This window comes from Gymnoscopelus microlampas, assembly GCF_963454915.1.
Source record: "Gymnoscopelus microlampas genome assembly, chromosome: 16".
Taxonomy (NCBI): Eukaryota; Metazoa; Chordata; class Actinopteri; order Myctophiformes; family Myctophidae; genus Gymnoscopelus; species Gymnoscopelus microlampas.
The window spans coordinates 14,717,960-14,739,394 of record NC_139953.1 but is presented as its reverse complement, the minus strand read 5'-3'; the positions used below and the strand labels follow the sequence as shown (position 1 = coordinate 14,739,394).

The 21,435-nt window shown below is 41.1% G+C and overlaps 1 protein-coding gene across 2 annotated transcripts in view; it reads right to left on the bottom strand.

Moving 5' to 3' along the window:
• The window catches only part of phip (PHIP subunit of CUL4-Ring ligase complex), a 144,554-nt gene that overhangs the window by 100,559 nt on the left and 22,560 nt on the right, over nucleotides 1-21,435 (bottom strand). For both annotated transcript variants that reach the window (XR_014602549.1, XM_084082409.1), the window contains exons 13-28: nucleotides 20,976-21,074; nucleotides 17,690-17,846; nucleotides 16,297-16,431; nucleotides 14,131-14,259; nucleotides 13,139-13,364; nucleotides 11,840-11,998; nucleotides 10,640-10,823; nucleotides 9,575-9,677; nucleotides 8,576-8,713; nucleotides 7,727-7,827; nucleotides 7,047-7,257; nucleotides 6,014-6,124; nucleotides 4,752-4,859; nucleotides 2,872-2,996; nucleotides 585-667; nucleotides 170-281 (exon numbers count right to left, since the gene is read on the bottom strand). Coding sequence is in view for 1 of the 2 variants with exons in the window: in XM_084082409.1 (XP_083938535.1) it covers nucleotides 170-281; nucleotides 585-667; nucleotides 2,872-2,996; nucleotides 4,752-4,859; nucleotides 6,014-6,124; nucleotides 7,047-7,257; nucleotides 7,727-7,827; nucleotides 8,576-8,713; nucleotides 9,575-9,677; nucleotides 10,640-10,823; nucleotides 11,840-11,998; nucleotides 13,139-13,364; nucleotides 14,131-14,259; nucleotides 16,297-16,431; nucleotides 17,690-17,846; nucleotides 20,976-21,074 (2,181 nt within the window). In the remaining variant the exon portion in view is untranslated. The remainder of the gene's footprint in view (nucleotides 1-169; nucleotides 282-584; nucleotides 668-2,871; nucleotides 2,997-4,751; nucleotides 4,860-6,013; nucleotides 6,125-7,046; nucleotides 7,258-7,726; nucleotides 7,828-8,575; nucleotides 8,714-9,574; nucleotides 9,678-10,639; nucleotides 10,824-11,839; nucleotides 11,999-13,138; nucleotides 13,365-14,130; nucleotides 14,260-16,296; nucleotides 16,432-17,689; nucleotides 17,847-20,975; nucleotides 21,075-21,435) is intronic.

Genomic DNA, 21,435 nt, shown 5'->3' with positions numbered 1-21,435 from the left:
CTCTGAATAAGAAATGTGTCTTTACAAATAAGTTCTTTATGTCTGTTTGTCACATTGTTTCGTGCACTGAAAACAGTGGGTTGATGTTCTGTTACAGCCAAACATTACAACTCAATTCCTTGTAAGTAAGACATATAGCCATATAAGCTGTGAGTAGACACATCCATACCAGACATTGTAGCACTGGAACAGACTGTCAGAATATTGGGTCTGGAAGGGCTCCTGGCTCTCAATGGTTCCAAACCACCATGCGTCATCAATCACTGACCGGAACCTGTCACCTGTAAACACACACACATGTGCACGCAGCCACGCACACACACGCATGCAAGTGATTTAGACATATATTTTGAATGGGAAAACCTAATTACTATGGTTTTACTCTTGAAGGTTTCTGAACGTTATCCAAACTTGAGAAACAAAACAACAGCTCTTGTTTAAACAGTTTCACATGAGATGAGACCATTTCCAACGAGTTAGACGCCAGTAAGTGCACCATGACTAGTTTAGAATACATCTATTTACAAAATGTATTTTCACCATGTCTGATCAAGTCATGCTACGATGCATTGAGAGATACTGACCTATACTCCACTGTCTGTCTCTGGCATTATCAAACTGCTGCCGCAGAATCAGGAAGTCGATGACATCAGGCATGTCATGGTACCTATGGCAATCCAAAGTCAAATATGCAAATTAGTCCAAGGCTATGACAGAACACTGAGAGAGTCAGCATACCTAACCGAATTTCAACTCATAACCAACGTTCAACACAATCATGGGTTAGAGCAGTGGTTGATTCTCAAACTTCTTCATGTCAAGGACCCCCAAATTAATATTTATTTGGCCGCAAACCCCCATCAGAAAATATTTTGTACCAGGGAACCCCATAAAAGATTTGTGTTGTTAAAATCTTTCAAACTTATTCCACATTTTTCACATATTTTATTTCACGATCTTTTGAAAATAGCAGATATCATTGCCATGCAACACGTTGCGAGTTTGTAGATCAGCTATTTTCAGATAGCGTTAAAGTGCCAAAAACAATTTTGATGCTGTATTAACTATATTAGCTGGGGACCCCCTGGTACCCCCTCAAGGATCCCTGGGGGTCTCCGGACCCCACTTTGAGAACCACTGGGTTATAGAATTAAATTAATTATCATCAACATTGTGTACAAATAAACATATTTGTAATGTTTATTGTGGCTTCTTTCATCTCGAGAATGTGCCCTCTTTGAGGCCTAATATGCTATATTTAATTTGTACACCAGGGGGAGCAATGGAGATGACAGGAGAATCTGACAAATAAATAAATGTCAGATTATTTACAAAATTATAAAAATGCTCATAGCGAATGCAGTAGTGTGAGAGTGACACACAAATACACTTCTAACACAAAGCACATAGTACATTTTGAGATTTTAACCACTTTAACCATTATCTTTTACTTTGGCTATTCAAAAATAGCAGATATACAAGTACCGAGTGCCGCGCTATGAGCTTGTAGATCTGCTACTTTTTTTTTTATGAAAATGTGTGCAAATCTTTGAATATATATATTATTATTATGCTTCTGTGGGTTCTACAAATATCTTCTAAACAGTTTTTTGAAAAAACGTATGTTTATATAATCAGTGGTTCTCAAACTTTTTCATGTCAAGGACCCCCACAATTATATGTATTTTGCCGCGGACCCCCCATCTCAAAATATATTGTTCCAGGGACCTCCCAGAAGCAAAGATTTTTGTTAAAAATGTTCGCTTTAAAAATACATATATATTCAAATATTTGCACAAATGTTCACGTTTTCTAAAATAGCAGATCTACAAGCTCACAGCAGTTTTAAAAAATGGTTTAAGTGGTTACACAGATGCGTTCCCGGTTTGAATGGGTTAAACTGAAGAGGGACTGTGCAGTTGCTGTCCTTGCTCCTAAACTCTGGGACAGTCTACCTCTAAACATAAACGTATACAACTCAACAAGCACTTTTAGAAACATTTAACGGTAGGGCAACAGACGTTAGAGTGACAACATCAGATATGTAGTTGTACATACTACTCCATATCGTTGCTGCCTCTTATCTCCATATTCTAAAACTGTTGAGTTTTTTCCATAAATGAATGCCCTACTTGATCATACTACAGCGTCACACAAAAGTAGCAAGTAGCAAGTAGCAGAGCCACAAGCTTGAAAAGTGGCGCGAAGTGACGTGTTTTGAGCTTGTAGATCTGCTACTTTTGCTATTTTTGAATTTGAATCCTGAAAAGTAACAGTTTTGGACATTTGAGGTTTCCACCCGACAGGGACGATATACATTATAGACAACAATTTCAGTTGTTTTGTAATGTATGGTAAATGACATTTAATATTACTTCCATTCGAGACGTCACAGCCTTGAGTATGAGAAATGTTGGGCACGAGTGGATTATCAACTTTTCACTACTATTCAACTTCAAACACAATGTCCAAAAATGTACTGTGTACAACAATTTATTGTTTATGAGAATGCCAGTTGAATTCCCACTGTTTAGAATTGCGTTGCCCTGTCTTATAAAGACCCATCTCTATTCCCTGGCTCATGGTTTTTATACCATCTGTGTGCGTGCTCTATCTCTTCAGCATGTCATTGTTTTGTTTTTTTCATGTATCTTTTATTCTGTCTGCTTGATTTGCAACCTTGGTGTAAAAAGGCGCTGTATAAATAAATCACTACTTACTTATTCACTTACTTTTCAGAACCCTCTGAAGAAGTAAATAAATCAGGGGTACTAAAAATTTGATGAATACCAAAAACTGTAGAACACCCACCCCTCCACCCCACACACACACACACACACAGTAATAATTTACACACAAACTTGCGCTTACTTCATAGAGAAGGAGCCTCCTGTCAGTTTGCCTGTGTCGGGGTCCAGGAAGGACAGTTTGAGACAGCAGAGTGTGGGCAGGCCCACCTCGTACTTGATTCCAACAATCTTCATCAGCTCCTGCTCCTGATCGCAAAACACCAAAGCAAAACAATTAAACACATAAAACACCAAAAGACAAATGAAACTTCATCCAGATCAAAAGGTTATTAAAAACAAACCTTTTTTTGCGTCAATTCGTTTATATACAGTATACAAATTAACAAATATATATAAACACGCTTCAAGATCATTCCATTAACCATAAAAGTAATAAAAAGAATAATCACTAAGAAAATAATCGACAGTTGCAAACATATTTCACACAGACACAGATGAAATACTAAGAAACCTTCAGACAAATCTAAGGTAGAGATGTTCCAGTGGCAGGATGTTCTTTTTGGTGTGGGACATGACTTGAAAACACTCTGAACCACACAAACAGCTCCACTCGTGACAAGCAGCTCAAATGAACAAGAAATATCTGCAGTCGTTCTGAAAGTCAAACACCAGGGCTGTCACACCTGTCACAGTAACAAAGCAACGACGACAAAATATTCCTCAGCGTTTGAGGGTCGGCAGTAAAAATACACGGATCATGGCGGTGAAACAGGTTTTACTGCTGTGCTTGTCGTGATTTACTGGGAGGATTGTGTGTCTATTGTGTGTCTTATTTCTTCCAATAGCTTTTTACACATTACCTTGGAAACAAGTGGCAGCATGGCATTGCTTCTGAAATATTTGTCAAACAATTACACCACAGAGTAGGGCTGGGCAATTAACCGAAAATGATATTCATGGCCAATAACCGACTTAATCTTGCTCATGTAGGTGGATACAGGAAGAGCACCTGAGAAGTCTAGGCACCTCAGTGTGAAACTGGCAATAGAATAGAAATTTGTAGAAATTGTTGAAGTATTAGGCCTTAAAGGTAGGGTAAGTGATTTTCTTTGGTTAAAATAAGTGTTAAATAGCTCTATATTCTGACAGTATTCATTGCTATATAGTGTTTGTTCAGTAAAAGAAGTCTCCTTGTCTCTCCAGCTCTTTATTAAACAGAAAATACATTTTCGTTTCAGTTTCAGTTTCATTTCCAATTTTATCCAATCAGGATAGAGAACTCAATCAGGATATAGATTAAACAAGTGAAATAGGAAGTGATGACACTAGGAAATGAGCAGGCAAAATTGGAACTGGAACACTATAACAATGAAGCTTAAAAATGGGTACTTTCTCCTGATTGGCTGAGATTTTGACACCTACCGGAAAATGTATTTCCTGTTTATTAAAGAGCTGGAGAGACGGGGAGACTCCTGTTACTGAACAAACACTCTATAGCAATGATTACTATCAGAATATAGTGCTTTAACCTTTTAACAAAATACTTTTTGTTTTAACCAAAAAATATCACTTACCCTACCTTTAAATGTTCAAGCATGTTCAAATGATGTATTATTTACCTTATTTCAGACCATTTTCCAAAGCATTTATTTATTCTAAAAATAGCCAATTTATCACTGAGGTGCCCAGACTTCTCAATTGCCCAATCTTCCGGTTACCATGTAGTTTAATCAAGTAATCGAGAAGCAGTTTTTATCACTTTTATCTAAAAAAAACTGCATCAACGAATTGACGTGAAATAAATCTAAGATTTGTTATAATCGACTAAAACAATTAGTCTGTAATAACCCTGTATTATACTTTGTTGTACAATGATGACGTACAATAATGTTGAAAATAGCCATCTACAAGCTCACGTTACGTGTAATCGACGCAAAAGTTACTTGCCCTCTGCTACACTTAAAAAGACACAGAAAAAGAAAAGAGGAAGCCATTGTTTACCCGAAGCTCCATCTTGTGCCAGGGCTGTTTCTTGTGGTTGATGCTGTAGATCTTTTTCTGTTTAGCCATCTCCACATACGCTTCATGGCCCTGTCTGAAGTAGTATAGCTGCACACACACACACACACACACACACACACACACACACACACACACACACACACACACACACACATCTTATCATTGCTGTAGGGCAGAAACCTTGTATCTCCATAATTTAAACCTTTTATGTTTTTTCGTAATTTAACGCCCTACTTCGTCATACTACAGTGTCACACAAAAGTAGCAAAAATAGCCACTCTTCAAACTCACAGTGCGTCGTTGGGAAAGCTTGTAGATCTGCTATTTTTGACAAAAATCAAATAATTTAAAGGAGAATACCACTCATTTTCAACATTGAACTATGTCAGTGATTGAGAATTGATTGAGGTCATGTGATCAGTGACATACGCAGGGTGTACTTTTGGCTGAGGGGGCAGAGCCAAAAGTACACCCTGTGTATGTCACTGATCACATGACCTCAATCAATTCTCCAGTTCTAGGCAACATAGAAGGGGGGGGGACTTTTTTCTGACAGTTCTAAGGTGTATTAAAGACATAGTTCAATGTTTAAAATGAGTGGTATTCCCCTTTAAGTGAAAGTGGTTAAGTGTGTCTGGGGTTTTAATAAATATTTATCCAATGAAAAGTGCTTGTAACTAAATAATAACTACGTTGGATCCATTCGAACACATGTTCATTTTTTCCATTTTCTGAAAAGTAGCAGTTTTGGACGTTCAAGGTTTCCACCGACAGTGACCTTATGATTTCTGTTCTGGGTAGATGTCATCACCCATTTAAGGTGCACTGTATTTTGTTGAAAAGAAAGTGGTCAAGTGCCTGCCCACCACCGCAGAGGTTGTGGGTCTGAATCCACCGTGGTATGTCGAGCGTCTATACGAAAATAATTGGCCCGTGTTCGGGCGGGGACAGTGATATCACTGCACGTATTCCTAAAGGCTGGGGGCGACACCTGTCAGCGCGGAGTGTTGGGTGGGAGGAGTAGGACGAAGGCTCTACGTCCTCCCGGTGGGGGCTCCTCACTGGCAGGTGAGTCAGTAGGATACAACTGCAGTGACAACACACAAATGTGTGTGGGGAGGAATCAATTGGCATAACGACTAAATTGGGGAGAAAAGGGGGTAAAAGGCACTCATCTGCTTGTCTGAAAATAGATGTGTCTTTAGTGATTTGAGTGTAAAGAAGTAGAAATAGGTGTGTACCTCGTCTCCCATCTGTGGAATATAAGGACACCTGCGAGGCACCGTGTCTGTGATCCAGGCAGATGGTAGCCACTCCTCTAAAGTTAGCCCCGCCTCCTGGAACTCCGCCCTCTGGGAAACACACAAAAGAGATGGTGGCACAAGCAAACACTGATAACATTAAAAATCACACCCTGTGTGAAGGTAGCGGCGCCTTTGATACATTTTGTCATCGATATGTGTTTATAATGTGTTTATAGCCACGTGTCACGTGAAGCTTGACCAATCACTTTGTTGACGGGTCTGACCAATCAGAGCGTTGACGGGTCTGACCAATCAGAGCGTTGACGGGTCTGACCAATCAGAGCGTTGACGGGTCTGACCAATCAGAGCGTTGACGGGTCTGACCAATCAGAGCGTTGACGGTGAACACGGACAAAGTCAGGTATAGAGCAGGATCCGCTCTATACCTAAATATAATAATATATTTTCTCTGTCGGGCGGAAACCTCATATTTCCAAACCTGTTACTTTTCAGGATTCAAATAAAAAAATAGTTTCGAGCTTTCAGATCTGCTATTGATCTTGATACTTTTGTGTGACACTCTAGTATGATCACGTAGGGCATTCATTTACGAAATATGGAAATAAGAGGTTTCTGGCCCACAGCTACAATATACAGTGGTTCCCAAAACTTTCAGCTCTAGGCCCCCTCGAGACGACTTCTTAAACATATATATTTTTAATGGCATTACTTTGATTTGTTATTTATCTATGAAATGTCTGAATTTGTTTTAAATGCATGAAGGATTATGAAATCTTTTTGAATAATGATAATGACAATTGTAATAATAATTAAAAACAAATGAAGGAAGCGCAAAATATATATTTACTCGCAACCCAAAAATGGGTCCCAACCCACTGTTTGGGAAACACTGCTGTATACTGTATCTGCATTGTGAATAGCCTGTAATGAACTGATAGTAGTGTCTCTGTTCACTTTGGAGGCCAAAGCGTAATGTTGGAGAACGGAAAGGCGGTGATGAATGACAAACCTTCCTTTTCTCCTCCTTTGGCTTCTTCTTCTTTGGTAGTGCTCCGTCTTTGTCCGATTTGTCTTTCTTCCGCTCCTTCTTCCTCTCTCTCTTCTTCTCTCTGTCCTCGTCCGAGCCGCTGCTCTTCTTCTTCACTTTTACGCTCTTCTTGGGCGGCTCCAGGTTGATGCCTGCGTCTGCCGTCCAGTCCGAGTAATCACTGGAGTAGTCACTGGTAGGAGTAAAACAGTTCATCATTGGAGTAGTCATTGGTAATCAATTGGTTATCAATTTATTAATCCAACTAATTGATTTAATTAATTATACAAAATAATCGATAAGCGATTACAAATAATTAATTTGTTGGTAGTGAAATACAATTTTTACCCCGTAGACTGCTCAGTTTGTGCGTGCGTGCGTGCGTGCGTGCGTGCGTGCGTGCGTGCGTGCGTGCGTGCGTGCGTGTGTTCATTCGCATGGTATGCGTGTATCTCGGTGTGTTTATGATAGCTTGTAGATCAGCTATTTTCACTGATAAGATATTTGGTGTAGGGGGGAAAGGACGGGGCTTAGTATAGACCCCTGGGGGATGAATTATATAGGGTGATTAAAAGTCCCCTTCCAGCCCCATTCGGCTTGTGTTTGTGTGTATGTGTGTGTGTGTTGTTCAGGTTGTATTACTGCAACAGTAGTCATGTTACCTTGAACTACTGTGGTCATCTGGCCAGGGCTCCTTCCCCTCCTCTTCCTTCTCCTCCTCTGAGGAGTGTCCGTTGACCTGCCGCACCTCCACCCCCTCGCCCTAAAAATACAACAACAAAACTTTCTATTATAAAATATTCTACCTTTGAATCTACAAAAAAGTGTCTCACACAGCCCCATTCAGAGATTATCAGAGGTTTTAGAAACAGGAAGTTGATGCTCTGTTATCTGTATTGGTAATAAACTGGGTGTCTGACCATACTCAGAATAGTCAGAAGATGGAACTCACAGGACACAAACGAAAGCCCAACATTACTTTGATAATTTCCATTTTCTACTTGCACTACAGCTTTGAATCATTTGTGATTAGTTCCTCTTTCCACTGTGTGTGGCTGTTTTAAGCCACACACTTTCTGACACTTTTATTTTTGTTTGCACGCACTTCCTTGTTGGATTGTTATTTCCGTGCTGACAGCCGTTCTTGAGCATGTGGAGATGCATTCAATGTACATGTCCATAATGTGGTCAAATTGGTCTGTTTCCATCTTGGTGTAGGTACATGTACATGTACTGCAGGCAGGCAGGTAGGCAGACAGACAGACAAACAGACAGACAGACAGACAGACAGACAGACAGACACAGACACAGACACAGACACAGACACACACACACACAGACACACACACACACACACACACACACACACACACACACACACACACACACACACACACACACACACACACACCATCTTCTAGACGGCTCGCCTCCATGGAGCCACGCTGCAAAAAAAAACAACCACAGAAACAAGAGTGATGGCAGATGTTGCCATAGTAACGATTATCTACCTCGGAGGTGCTGTCATCGTCATCGGCGACCTCTGCGCTCTGGCGACTCGTCTCCTCGATGGCGGCACGCGTGTGGTAACCGTGGTTACCCTGGCTCCGCCTCCCATCGTCAGCCACACACTCGGAGGTGGGATGAACCTGAGACAGCAGAGAATGACAGTCAGCATGCGAAAAGACGGGAGAGGTGGTGAGGATGACAGCACTTCAAAGGTGCTGGAAGTGATATCTTTTGTTAAAATAAGTGTTTAACAGCTCTTTTTCCCGATTGTAATTACTGGCATTGCTATAGAGTGTTTGTTCAATAACAGGGGTCTCCACATCATTCCAGCTCTTTAGTAAAACACAGGTCGGGATACCAATTTGATCCAATCAGGAGGGAAAGCTCATACATGATACAGGATAAACTATTGAAATGGAGATGAAAGTGATGAAACACAAAAGATTTGCAGACAAAATTGCAATTAGAAGACTATAAAACTGAAGCAGATGAATGCGTTTACACTCCTTATTATCAGAATAGTGAAATACTTTACAGCACCTTTAATCACTTTAAACCCTACCTACAATACTACTTTGTACGACTGAGGGAAAGAGAAAATAGTCAATCTACAATCTCACAGCACTTTGCAATGCAACGTGTTGTCAGCTTGTACAGTATATCTGCTATTTAAAAACGCCAGGGCCTGCTTTCATTGCATTCTGCCAAAACACAAACACAGACTCTCTCTGTTATGGTGGAGTGAAAATAGCCGATCTACAAGCTCACATCGCTTGTAGATCTGCTATTTTCAATACCTTTGTGCAACACACTTGTATGATGAAGTAGGGAGAAACATTTACGGAGAAACTTAAAAAGTTGAGATATGGAGATACAAAGTTTCTACCCAACGACAACGATATTACAGTCTCTGTTATAGCCTGTATTACAGTCAAAATCTTTTTCAAGGTAGTGCGTTCCACTTGTACAGACGGGGTCAAAAGCGGGTCACATGACTTTACCCTGCTCTCCTTGGGCAGAGAGTGGACGGTGCGTCTCCTCCGCTCCGACCGGTAGATATTGATCTCTTCCTCCCCCTTAGCCTCACGCCAGCCCACCTGTCTCCTACACACACACACACACACACACAATTTCAATTCAATTCAATTCAAAGGGCTTTATTGGCATGAGAAAACATACGTTTACATTGCCAAAGCAAAAGCACAATACAACAATACAGCGATACAATCAAAACAAAAAAATTACATTTGAAAGTCAGAATCTTCAATAGATCAATTTCTATGTACCAAGATCACTGGGTGCAGGTATAGTGCAGGAATATACACAATGATTAGTCTTTAGGGTGGTTGTGTTCCGTTCGATATCCTTCTCCTATCACAGCAACTCACGAATCTTGCTGCTGTGTTTGCACATTGTTGTACTTCGCCCAGCAGATATGGGAGTTTTTTGTCATTGGTCATGTTTTCAAAATCTCGGTGTGTGGTTGTAATCTGTGGGAAGTATGTGTCTCTGATGTCTTGGTACAATGGACAGACGGTTAGGAAGTGTAGCTCGGTTTCTACTTCCTTTTGTGTGCAGTGGGTGCATAGTCTGTCTTCTCACACACACACCCACAGCTTTCCAGCTATGGTTAAACAGGTCTGATTGTGTGTAGGCCTGTCACATTATTACATAATCACCTGATCGCATTTAATTGAGATAATCGCATAATTACATTATTATGGCACCAGTCGTTGCCAGTCATTTATTTTTATATTTAATAACTTATTTGTCATATCTGCGTGTGAATGCGCTCGTGCAAGTGTATGCGTGTGTGTGTGTGTGTGTGTGTGTGTGTGTGTGTGTGTGTGTGTGTGTGTGTGTGTGTGTGTGTGTGTGTGTGTGTGTGCGCACACACTGCCACACTATGGCAGATGGAAGTGTATGACCTCTGTTGACTGTGAATGTGTTTACATTCTGTGAACATGCATTGACACACATGTTATTTCGAGTACATACTGTATGACATCAGAAGCAAATGAAAATATATTTGCGCCCTTTTATGAATGTGGATTAAAATGTGTCACCTGACAGTGGCGTCCTCCAGCTCAGGGACCAGCACCCTGCGGCTCCAGGCCACCAGGTCCCTCTCCGTGGCCATCTGGCTGCGTGGGGCGTTACTGTGCATCTGCCGGACGCCCTCGATCTGCCCGCTGCGACGCAGACCCACGTTGTGAGGAGAGTGCAACTCCGAGGGGGAGCCTACAGACCCTAGGAGAGGAGGTGGGGAGGGGGGGGGGGAGACCTTGATCTGAATCCGTTTTATGGGGGGGAGGAATGGAACGATCATTTTATTAAATAATCGATTAGTAATTGATCCCTAGTTTGGGCATGTCATTCTAGGCAAAAAAATAACATAAATAGGGAAACTACAAGCTCACAACACGTCGCATCGAGCTTGTAGATAAGCAATTTTCACAATTTTTGCACGACACAGTTGTGTGACAAAGTATAAAATAACTCTTAAGAGATTAATCAGTCTGGTCGTGCCATGAAATATTAACTTTATTTTATTAGAATAACTTTGGTCCTCAATAGCAGTATATGTGTACATGAAAGAAGAATGGTTAAGAGTAACATGTATACCTGTATTATCATTTTTTTATTGCTGTAAGTAATTTTCATTTCCGTTTGTTTCAATCTCCTTGAAGACACATATAGGGTCTTATTGTAAAAAACAACAACAAAACCCAGCACCAATTCCCATTCCATCTGGTCCACCTGGCAGGGTACAACATCGTGTTCACTGTTTTGCAATGGAAACCTTTGTATCACTGACTACAGTCATTTATTTTCTGTGTCGTCTCTGTCATTTTATTAATCCATGTCTATGTGTATATACAATGCCATACTGAGAAAGTATAGTACATTTATATTGTAACGCTGTTCTGTCTATGTCTTTATCCTACTGACTGCTGTAACAACCAAATTTGCCCCAAGCGATAAATCCAGGGTTTTTCTCTTTACTTGTTGTGCTCTCAATACAACAAGCATACAATTTCATCCTGGTCTGACACAATTTCCTTCCACACTGAGACCTGACCTGTGGCCGTGTATGTGTATGTGTATGTGTGTGTGTATGTGTGTGTGTGTGTGTGTGTATGTGTGTGTGTGTGTGTGTGTGTGTGTGTGTGTGTGTGTGTGTGTGTGTGTGTGTGTGTGTGTGTGTGTGTGTGTGTGTGTGTGTGTGTGTGTGTGTGTGTGTGTGTGTGTGTGTGTGTGCATACCTCTGCTGGACCTGGTGCTGATGGCAGCAGGGTTAGGAGGGGTGGTGCTGGGCTCGTTTGTACCCCGTCTCTGGTCTTGTTCCCGCTGCAGCCTGTGGATCATGGTGTCCAGTGGACTGGGGCCCTCCACCGCCTGCTCACTCACCACTTGGTTCAGACCTGACATGGAGAGAGACAGGGGCGTCAATTCAGGGTCCCAGGGGATGGCAAGTGCCACCCCCCCTAGCGGTCGCATTGTTGTTTTTACAGATTAATTTAACTTTAGATCAGCACTGAGTGTAGAGGATGCGTCGTGTTGTGAGCTTGTCGTTCAGCTAATTTTGCTATTTTGGAAATAGGTTTTAAGTGTTAACTTTTTTGACATTCTCTAGTTTTTATTAAATTACGGCTCTGGAAAGAGAGGGCAGGATGGAGTGCGGGGGTGGGTGAGAGGGAGGGAGGGCAAGAGAGACAGCGAGCAGTTCCATGGCGTCCCTATTTTGGGCACATTTTCACACACACACACACAAATCTAAAATAGCAGATCTACAAGTTCACAATCTCGACCCATTGTGATTGTGTGTGGGTATTTTTGCGTCATACGATGAAGTACACAGGGCTTGACCTGATGCCTAACAACGTCACCTCACGTCACATCACATCACATCGTGATGTTAGCTTGAAAATCTTATCTTGTCTGCAAGCTGTATAATCTACATTATTTCATGTTCTTATGTTTCCAACAGAAATCCCATATTTCACAAAGGTAACCTCATTCTCGACAAAAGCTGCTGTTTAAATGTTAATGTTTCAGGTCAGAGCGCAGACACCAGCGTTACAATGCTCATTCTGAGCAAATAATGGTCAGCATCCTCTCCCTAATTACGGCCTTTTTGCAGCTGACAAATGGAGTAAGATTAGCAGGCAACAGTGTAAGCTCCGGGCAAAGAGCTGTTAAAATAGCAACTACTAGACTTTCATGGCTTCATGCACATTGCTTAACCAATCTGAATGTGTACCTTATGTCTAACACACACTATTTCACAAGTGTCTGTGAAGAGGGGAGGCAAACTACCTTCACTTCAATTTCAGGTCATGGTTCAGGGGTCTTTGCATGTTGACCATTTTTACGTCGTGGCCCAGCAGGAGGCATAGAGCTGCTTTAACTAATTTTGCCCTGGAACCCCCTCAGAGAACCCCTGGGGGTCCCCGGACCCCACTTTGAGAATCACTACTCTAACTACACCCCTGTGGCCGGTAGTCAGATGTCGTCCCGTCCCAGAAGGATTGCGCTCCCAGCTGCACTCCCTCCCCCCATACCTGAGGAGGTGACCCCCATCTGAGGGATGAGCTGCTCCTGTCTGCAGCTCTCCCTGCCGGGCACCAGGCGCTGGTATCTTGGCGGGTGGGGGTTTCCGTCCACGTCCACCAGGAAGGGAGGGGGCATGAGGTGAGGGGCCTGCTGCGTCTGCTCGTCCAGGACGTAGTTGTTGGCGTCGCGGATCAGCGGACGGTAATCTGTGTGGAAGAACATCTGGTCCGCTATCTGCAGGATGGGGGACAGAGAGAGAGAGAGAGAGAATCAGAATCACTTTATTTGTACTTTTATGTACTCAAGTACATAAAGAATATGAAACACCGTTCAACATAAAACATCAAACCATCTAAAAAAACATCATCAAAAAGCAAAACTAAAACACAACATAGACAGAGAAAAAATACGGAGTAGGGGTGCAATACTCAATCGTACTAATCTATTATTAAACATTTACATTCTTATTTTTACAAACACAAAAAAAAAACGGCGAGATATCAGATTTGCAGCGGAACATTTCGCTATAATATGGGGTAGTCATTAATGCTCAAAAGGCTCGCTAATTCTAAAGGATGCTGTAAAACTCTCAAAGTGGGGGTCCAGGGGTCTTTGAGAGGGTTCCAGGAGGTCCACAGCAAAATTAGACAATATCGCATTCAAATCAGTTTAACTACTTTAACCCTATATACATCTGTTTTTAAAAATAGCCGATCTAGGAAAGAGCTTGTAGCGCTGCTATTTAAAAAATATATAGATTTTTTCGGGGGGACATTTTTACACATTTTGAAACATTTTAACCTCACAAATCTTGAATGGGCGTCCCTCGCACAAAACTCGTTTCAGATGGGGGTCCACGACCAAATACATATTAATTATGGGGGTCCTTGACATGAAAAGGTTTGAGAACCACTGCTGTAAAAAGACTGCTTTATGTTGGCGTGTGTAGAACTAAATTCTATTCCGCCAGACATCAGAGTCGTGGATTAGCTGTGTTTACCTTGTCGTATTTGCTGCTGGAACCAAAGCCAAAGATCAGCAGGTGTCCGTGCGAGTCGGTGGCGGCAAAATGCTGCCCGTCTGGGCTGCACTTACAGTCAAACACCGCGCCATGACCCTGACCCTCGATCTGCCCACAGGAAGACACAAAACCAGGGGATTCAGTATAAAGCCTTGTACAAAGCACATCAGTCTGTTCCTTTTCATGATTACTGTTTCGGGGAAGATAGTTAGTGTAGAGGGGGGAAAAGGAGGGGTCCTAGTATAGAGCCCTGGGGGACTCCGGTCAACTAAGTATAGTTTAAGTGGTTTATGCTTTATTGTAGAGTGGAATATAGATGACAAATGGAAGAGAGCAGGAGTGGCACAGAGGCTGAGAGTGGCCGATTCAAACCATTCCAGTTGTGGGTAGCGCACACATTGAACCTCGGAAAGGAATAACAAGTTGTTTTTGTTCATGTACACAACATTCATTGAAGACAGGGACAATCTCTGCTAATGGCTAGAAGTCAAAAGACCAGTATGGTTTTATTTAAAATTACTCTGCAAATTAGTGACAAGCAAAAGTATCACATTCATCACGACAATTTCCTTAAAAAAAACACATATTTCCTGTGACAATCAGAACACTGGGAAGCGCTGCGCTAGATTATTTGATAAATCACTGCTTGTGGCAACAAGCTGTGAAAACAAATGGCTTAGATGTTAGCCCTGCATCAAACAGGAATAATGAGAAAGTCCCCATGTAATATTAGACTGGTTTGAATGCTACCGTTGTGTCAGTCATGCCAGGAAGTATCAAATTGGATTGAGGATACAATCAATCAGTGTGTTATTAAAGCACACTATCGTCGCTGTCGGGCGGAAACCTTGCATGTCCAAAACCGATACTTTTCAGGAAATGGGAAAAAGAACCAGTGTTCCAATTTATGGATCCATCAGTTATGATTTAGTCACAAGCTTTTGTTAATACTTTTCATTGGTCAAAGGAGTAGTTCACTCAAAAAAATGACATTTTCTATCAATTACACACCCCATGAAGTATTGATTTCATGGAGATTTTTTAGTTTTTGTCGCATTCCTAAGCCTAAGGTAGGAGAGTCAAAAGAGTCACTTTGTGTCTCCTACCGGAACCGCTGCCGGTCATGAAATTATTGGTTTGGAATGCGACAAAAAAATATCCATGAATTCAAGTCTCCATGGGGTGACTAATCGATAGAAAAAAAGTAATTTTGGGGGTGAACTATCCCTTCAAATATGTATAAATTTCACAGACACACTTAACCACTTTCACTCAAACAATCTTTTAAACATAGCTTAATACCTTTGTGACGCTGTAGTATGACAAATTATCGCATTCATTTACGGGGAAGATACAAGGTTTCTGCCCGACAGCAACGCTATGCTAGTGTACACTGACTGGCTGGCTGGCTGACTGAGTGACTCACTGCACACACCATTAGTTATACTGTCACTGGTTACCATGGGGACAAAGTACAGAAGTAAAACAATGACTGATGTCGCCAAACACACACGCACACGCACACGCACACGCACACGCACACGCACACGCACACGCACACACAAAATTTAATGTGATGCCATGAAATAAGTGTACCTTAACCTCCCACAGTACAAAGCCATTATGGCCATGTTGACAGAGAACATTGGCAGAACACTGCTGGACAATGAGTGAGAGTGAGACAAGGAGATAGGTGCTGCAACTATCCCTTACTTTCTTAGCCATTATGCAATCGATTACTTTTTCGATTAATAGAAAAATCGAACATTTTATATATATATATAAAGTATTATTATTATACACCTTTTGGACTGGTTTTCATCATACTGTGACATATACACCCATGCCATGTTTATTTTAATGATCAATCAATCGATTGTGTTCTGGTTTGAATCAATTGAACTAACATAATGTATTATACTTCAAGTTCCTAGCGTATTTATCAGTAAAACAAAGAATTTTGGATTCTTCAGGATTTTTTTTTTTTTTTAATAAAATAAAAGAATCTTAGGGTTTTGCCAATCATTTGGGGGCCCACTTGCAACATCCTCGCGTCCCACCAGTGGGCCCCGGCCCACAGATTGAGAACCAGTGCAAAAGTATAATAACAAAGTATAATAGGGCTTAAGTGGGTTAAGGTCTCACCATGTTGAAATAGGAGCGGATCTTCACTCCTCTGGCCAGGTCCCACACAATACAGTTCCCATCATGCCCGGCAGAGAAGAGGATTCTGGGATCGAAGGGGTGCGGCTCCAGAACAAACACCTCGTCCTCGTGACCCTAGAAGACAAGACGTGACACAGCACACACTGTGATGTCATCCCACACACGCCCCCACACCTCTATCTGAACCGTAACACCACCGGGAGAACAGCTGTCGTCCACGAGGAATAAAAGCAGCACATAATAATGCAAGGACGCCCCGTTTTACATCGGAGCAGGAGCACACACCAATGTTGAGGAGGTACTGACCCTGATTTATAGCGCGGCACTCGGTGCAGCGCTATGAGCTTGTATATCTGCTATTTTGGAATAGCCAAAGTATAAAATATGGATGAAGTGGTTACACAGAAGCGTTCCCGGTTTAAATGGGTTAAAAGAAGGAGGTCATACAGCTTGCAAAAACTGTATTTATTTTCAACCAATGTTTTGAAAAGAAACGTCTTCCTAAGGTTTTTTTTGAGGACCCCGAATTTGAAATGCATCAATGGGCCACGGGCCGCTTTGATGAGATAAAAAATGATATATCTGTGGGACCCCAATCTACTCTGTAAACTCCTCAGAGTTACAGACCTGTAAGGAGAAATGTTTTTATGGTTAGAGTTGTGTGCCGGTACGACACTGAAAATTGACACTGAAAATAGTCGATCTACAAGCTCAACAAGATCTGCTGGTTTCAGTGCACGACACCTTAGGGTTAGGGTTAAAAATGTCACTTATAAAATGTATATCCTCAAATGTTTATGTCCTCACAAATTTAGTAATACAAACGTGTGTGTTTGTGTGTGTGTGTGTGTGTGTGTGTGTGTGTGTGTGTGTGTGTGTGTGTGTGTGTGTGTGTGTGTGTGTGTGTGTGTGTGTGTGTGTGTGTGTGTAAGCATGGATTAAAGAAAAATAAAATCTCACTACTGAAAAATGTATAGGCCAAGTCCTAATATAAGATTTGTGAGAGAGCGTGAGAGCAGCTCCCACACTAGTGCTGTGTTTCATAAACAATTAGCACAATATGTAAAATTATGTTGTAGGTAGCCATACCAAAGGCAACCAGTTGAAGACATTGTAGGTTGATGCTAAAGTCGACCATACCAGCCCTGACAAAAAAGGATAGTCATTTTGTATTTTAAAACAAAATGCCAGACGCCAGAGGGTTACTCTTTAATCTTAAAATAACAAATAACCGAAAATAGGCTATTTTCGGTGCATGGCATGCTTCCATAGAAGACTATTATGCTGACTTCTATGGAATCTAAATGACTGAAATCAGTTGTGGTGACTGAGAACTTTAATCCATGCGTGTGTTCATGCAGTGTGTTCATACCATGAGCACATGCACCAGGTTTCCCGTGGTGGAGTTCCACACTTTCAGCGTCAGGTTGTTGGCCGCAGTGATCACCGTGCCGTCATGGCGATCCCACGCTACCATGGTGACCTTCAGCTTGGTCACCTTGTCCTCGAGCGGAGGCGGGTTGTACTTCCTGGAGGGAAAACAAAAGCATTGTGTTGTCATGTTGTTTATGGAATACGGAAGGAGCAGTGTCGTTGAGCTTAACTTAACCACTTAAATGTCTGTTTTGTTTCATGTTTTTTGGGGGACTACGGATGCATTAGCATGCCATAATAGAAGCCAATATAAAAGACATCTGATCCTGGGTTTTAAAGGATTTAGAACAATAATGCAAAGCTCAGAACAAGGAACTGCTGAATTCCAAACCAAAGCCTATCAAATATATGAAATATGCACATGAAATGCTCTGTGCAACTTAATTAGTTGAGTCGTGAAGCGATTGTTGAAGTATTGCAACGAGGCAGTCTGTTGTACACTATCAGCAATGACTCCATACCTCTGCTTTTGAAATCACCCCCTCTGGCCATTCATTTTTATCGCTAGTGAGGATATGTTTTATATCTGCTTCTGGTCAGACTGAATTAAATACATACATTTCCTTTTGGGAAATGTAGACTATCTCATATGTTTGATATTTATGTTTGATAATATCAAAATGTAACAATGCAATAAAAAGATTATGTTAAGCAAATTAATATTGACATCCCTATTTTTTTAATTTGTTTTTATTCAGAATTTAGGGAAAATAGCAGGGTTTAATGCACCAAACCCACCAAAAAAGCATCAGCACACTCGCATTATTGCGCACGCAGGTTTGTGTGTGACTGTTCTCACCAAACCTGGCCACAGCGGGACGTCTGTGACCCCTATAATCCTATATACAATGTATTTCTATGAGAATGCAAGCGGACAAGCTATTTTTCTGCCCAGAGCGGGAAAAAAACTCTTAACGTGCGCAAGCGGAGTGTCCGTGCACGCCAGTGAGAACCGCTACATTCATTAGTGATTAAGAAACTTTCCTCCTATCCTGTCTTTTTTACAAATCGAACCATGACTCTGTTTCACTGTCATCATCAAGCCACAATCAAGACCATGAAACTTGTATAGCTCTCTAACTAACCTGACATACCAAACATGAAGGTCAGGAATTGCATGTGATTGCATGTGAAAGCTTATCTCAAGCCAATTCCCTTCCCTACATTACGACCTAGACCTAGATGATGTAAGATAATGATGTAAGCTGACATCAAAGATTTGCGTTAAGTGGCTCAACTATAATACACACCTTTAGTCGTCCTTGTTTAAACTTTAAATGCACCAAAAATGACCTAAATGACCACACACGATCAACAACCATACCAGATTTATTTTTGCATGGTTCCATTATTTCCATTAGGGATAGTATCATCCTAATGTGGTTTGTTTAAATTAATAGATTATTATAAAATAACACATTTTCATTCTTTTATATACTTATTATTTATATCAGATATATATTTAACTTCTGTTGTATCTCCATTCTAAGTAAAATATGATTCTTTATTCCATGGTAAAACAAAAAAGGACAAAAGGCTACCTTTTAATTACAAAAATAAATCATTCATTAACCAGCAATTTCAACATTATCTGTGTTTACATAACGTTAGTCTAAGTTTAAGAAGTAATTCTAAAATTATTCAGTGAAACTATTTTCAATATTAGGCTCATTTTATGAGTGCAACAATTAAAATTGCCCTGCAACTCACAATGTGTTAATCATATACAAATAAGAGTGTTTAATTTAAGCAATAACTTAAACAATAACTTAATTAAACCCACTATATGTGTTAAATGATTACGTTTTTTTTCACTCCAGTTGTTCTTTATAATAAGGGACACAATATGGGAAACAACTGTGGCACAGAAATAAGCAATATTTGTATTTAATAATTAGGTGCTTATATATACAAATATAATACCGACTCTTCATTTGATAGTCCTTTGACAGTCTACATGTAAAAAAGTGTTATTTCAACAATCACAAAGAAAGAGGGGCAAATCTAAAAAGCGCATAATATTGGGCAAAAAAAGAAAACGATAGCGTTGTTCACAATGTTCAGCGGGTGATATGAGCCGCCGTGTTGGGAGGGCATGCTTCCCCTTGTCAGGTACAATTCCTTGCTGTTGGGCGGAATCCTTGTATGTCCAAAACTTTTCAGGAATTGCAAAAAATAACTTGTGTTCAAATGTCGTTGCTGTCGGGCAGAAACCTCTTATCTCTTTTTTTTTGTTGATAAATTAACACCCTACTTAATCATACTACATCGTCACACAAAAGTAGCAGATCTGCAAGCTCGATTTGAGCTTGAGGATCTGCTACTTTTGCAATTTTAGTAACAGTTTTGGACATGTTTCCACCCGACAGAGAGGATGGATTTAATTGCCCTAATTATTATTTAGTCACAAGCTCTTGTTGTCACTACTTTTGCATGACACTGTCATAAGATGCAGTCTAAAACAGGGCATTGATTTATGCATAATATGAAAAATGGATATACAAGGTTTCCAGCCGACTGGCAACACGTTATTAAATACCCCCCCGTACTGTAAGCATCGATTTCAATGCAAATGAAACTAAACTGACCTCGTCTACACTCAGCTTATTAATCTTTAACCAGTCCCCTGCGGTCCATTTTTTATATAACAGTGGTGCACATACCAGCATGTGCTGCTGGAGGCAAGAAACCCAAGGAGATAAATTATAACATGGGTCTTACACTGTAATAACAAAAGGAATAACTCCAGTTGATACAGTGGAGGACAAAGTACTGAACGTCGGCACTTGAGTCAATGTATATATATCAGTGGTTCTCAAAGTGGGGTCCGGGGACCCCCAGGGGTCCTTGGGGGGGTTCCAGGGGGTCCCCAGCAAAAGCAGTTAACATAGCATCACACTCATCTTAACCACTTTATCCATTTATATGTTGGCTATTAAAACACTTCTGTTTGCTGCTGCGTTTGATCGAGTTACTGTTCTTTTTCTTTCTCTTCTGCACTGTAATTGTATCTGTTATTTTTTACTTCTTTTGTTTTATGCATCCTAATGTCTTTGCATAATTGTGTTTCCTTTGCTTGATGTTCTGTGTAAAGCACATTGAATTGCCTTGTTGTTGAAATCTACTATACAAATAGAACTGCTTTGCCTTGCCTTGGCTTACTCAAGTAAATGTACTTGGATACTGTCCACCAATGATAACACAAGGTGGGTGTGGCTACATACCCAGGTAGTTTGGTCTGCATGTCCAGCAGAATGCTCCTCCAGCCCTGAGGCTGCAGCTGCCAGATTCTCGCAGTTCCGTCGCGGCTTCCGCTCACAAACCTGCAACAACACACATGCACAAACACACACACACACACACACACACACACACACACACACACACACACACACACACACACACACACACACACACACACACACACACACACACAAATGCACACACACAAATGCACGCACATACCGGCACAACCGCACATGACACACAACGCATACACAATGTGTGTGAACATGATGCACAGTTCAATTAAAGGCATCCTGCAGAAGATACACTCACTGCTTCCATCTTCATACGTTTCTCTTTGTACGCACGCACGCACGCACACACACACACACACACACACACACACACACACACACACGTTACTACCTATATATTATACTAGAGTTTCGGGGGGCTACG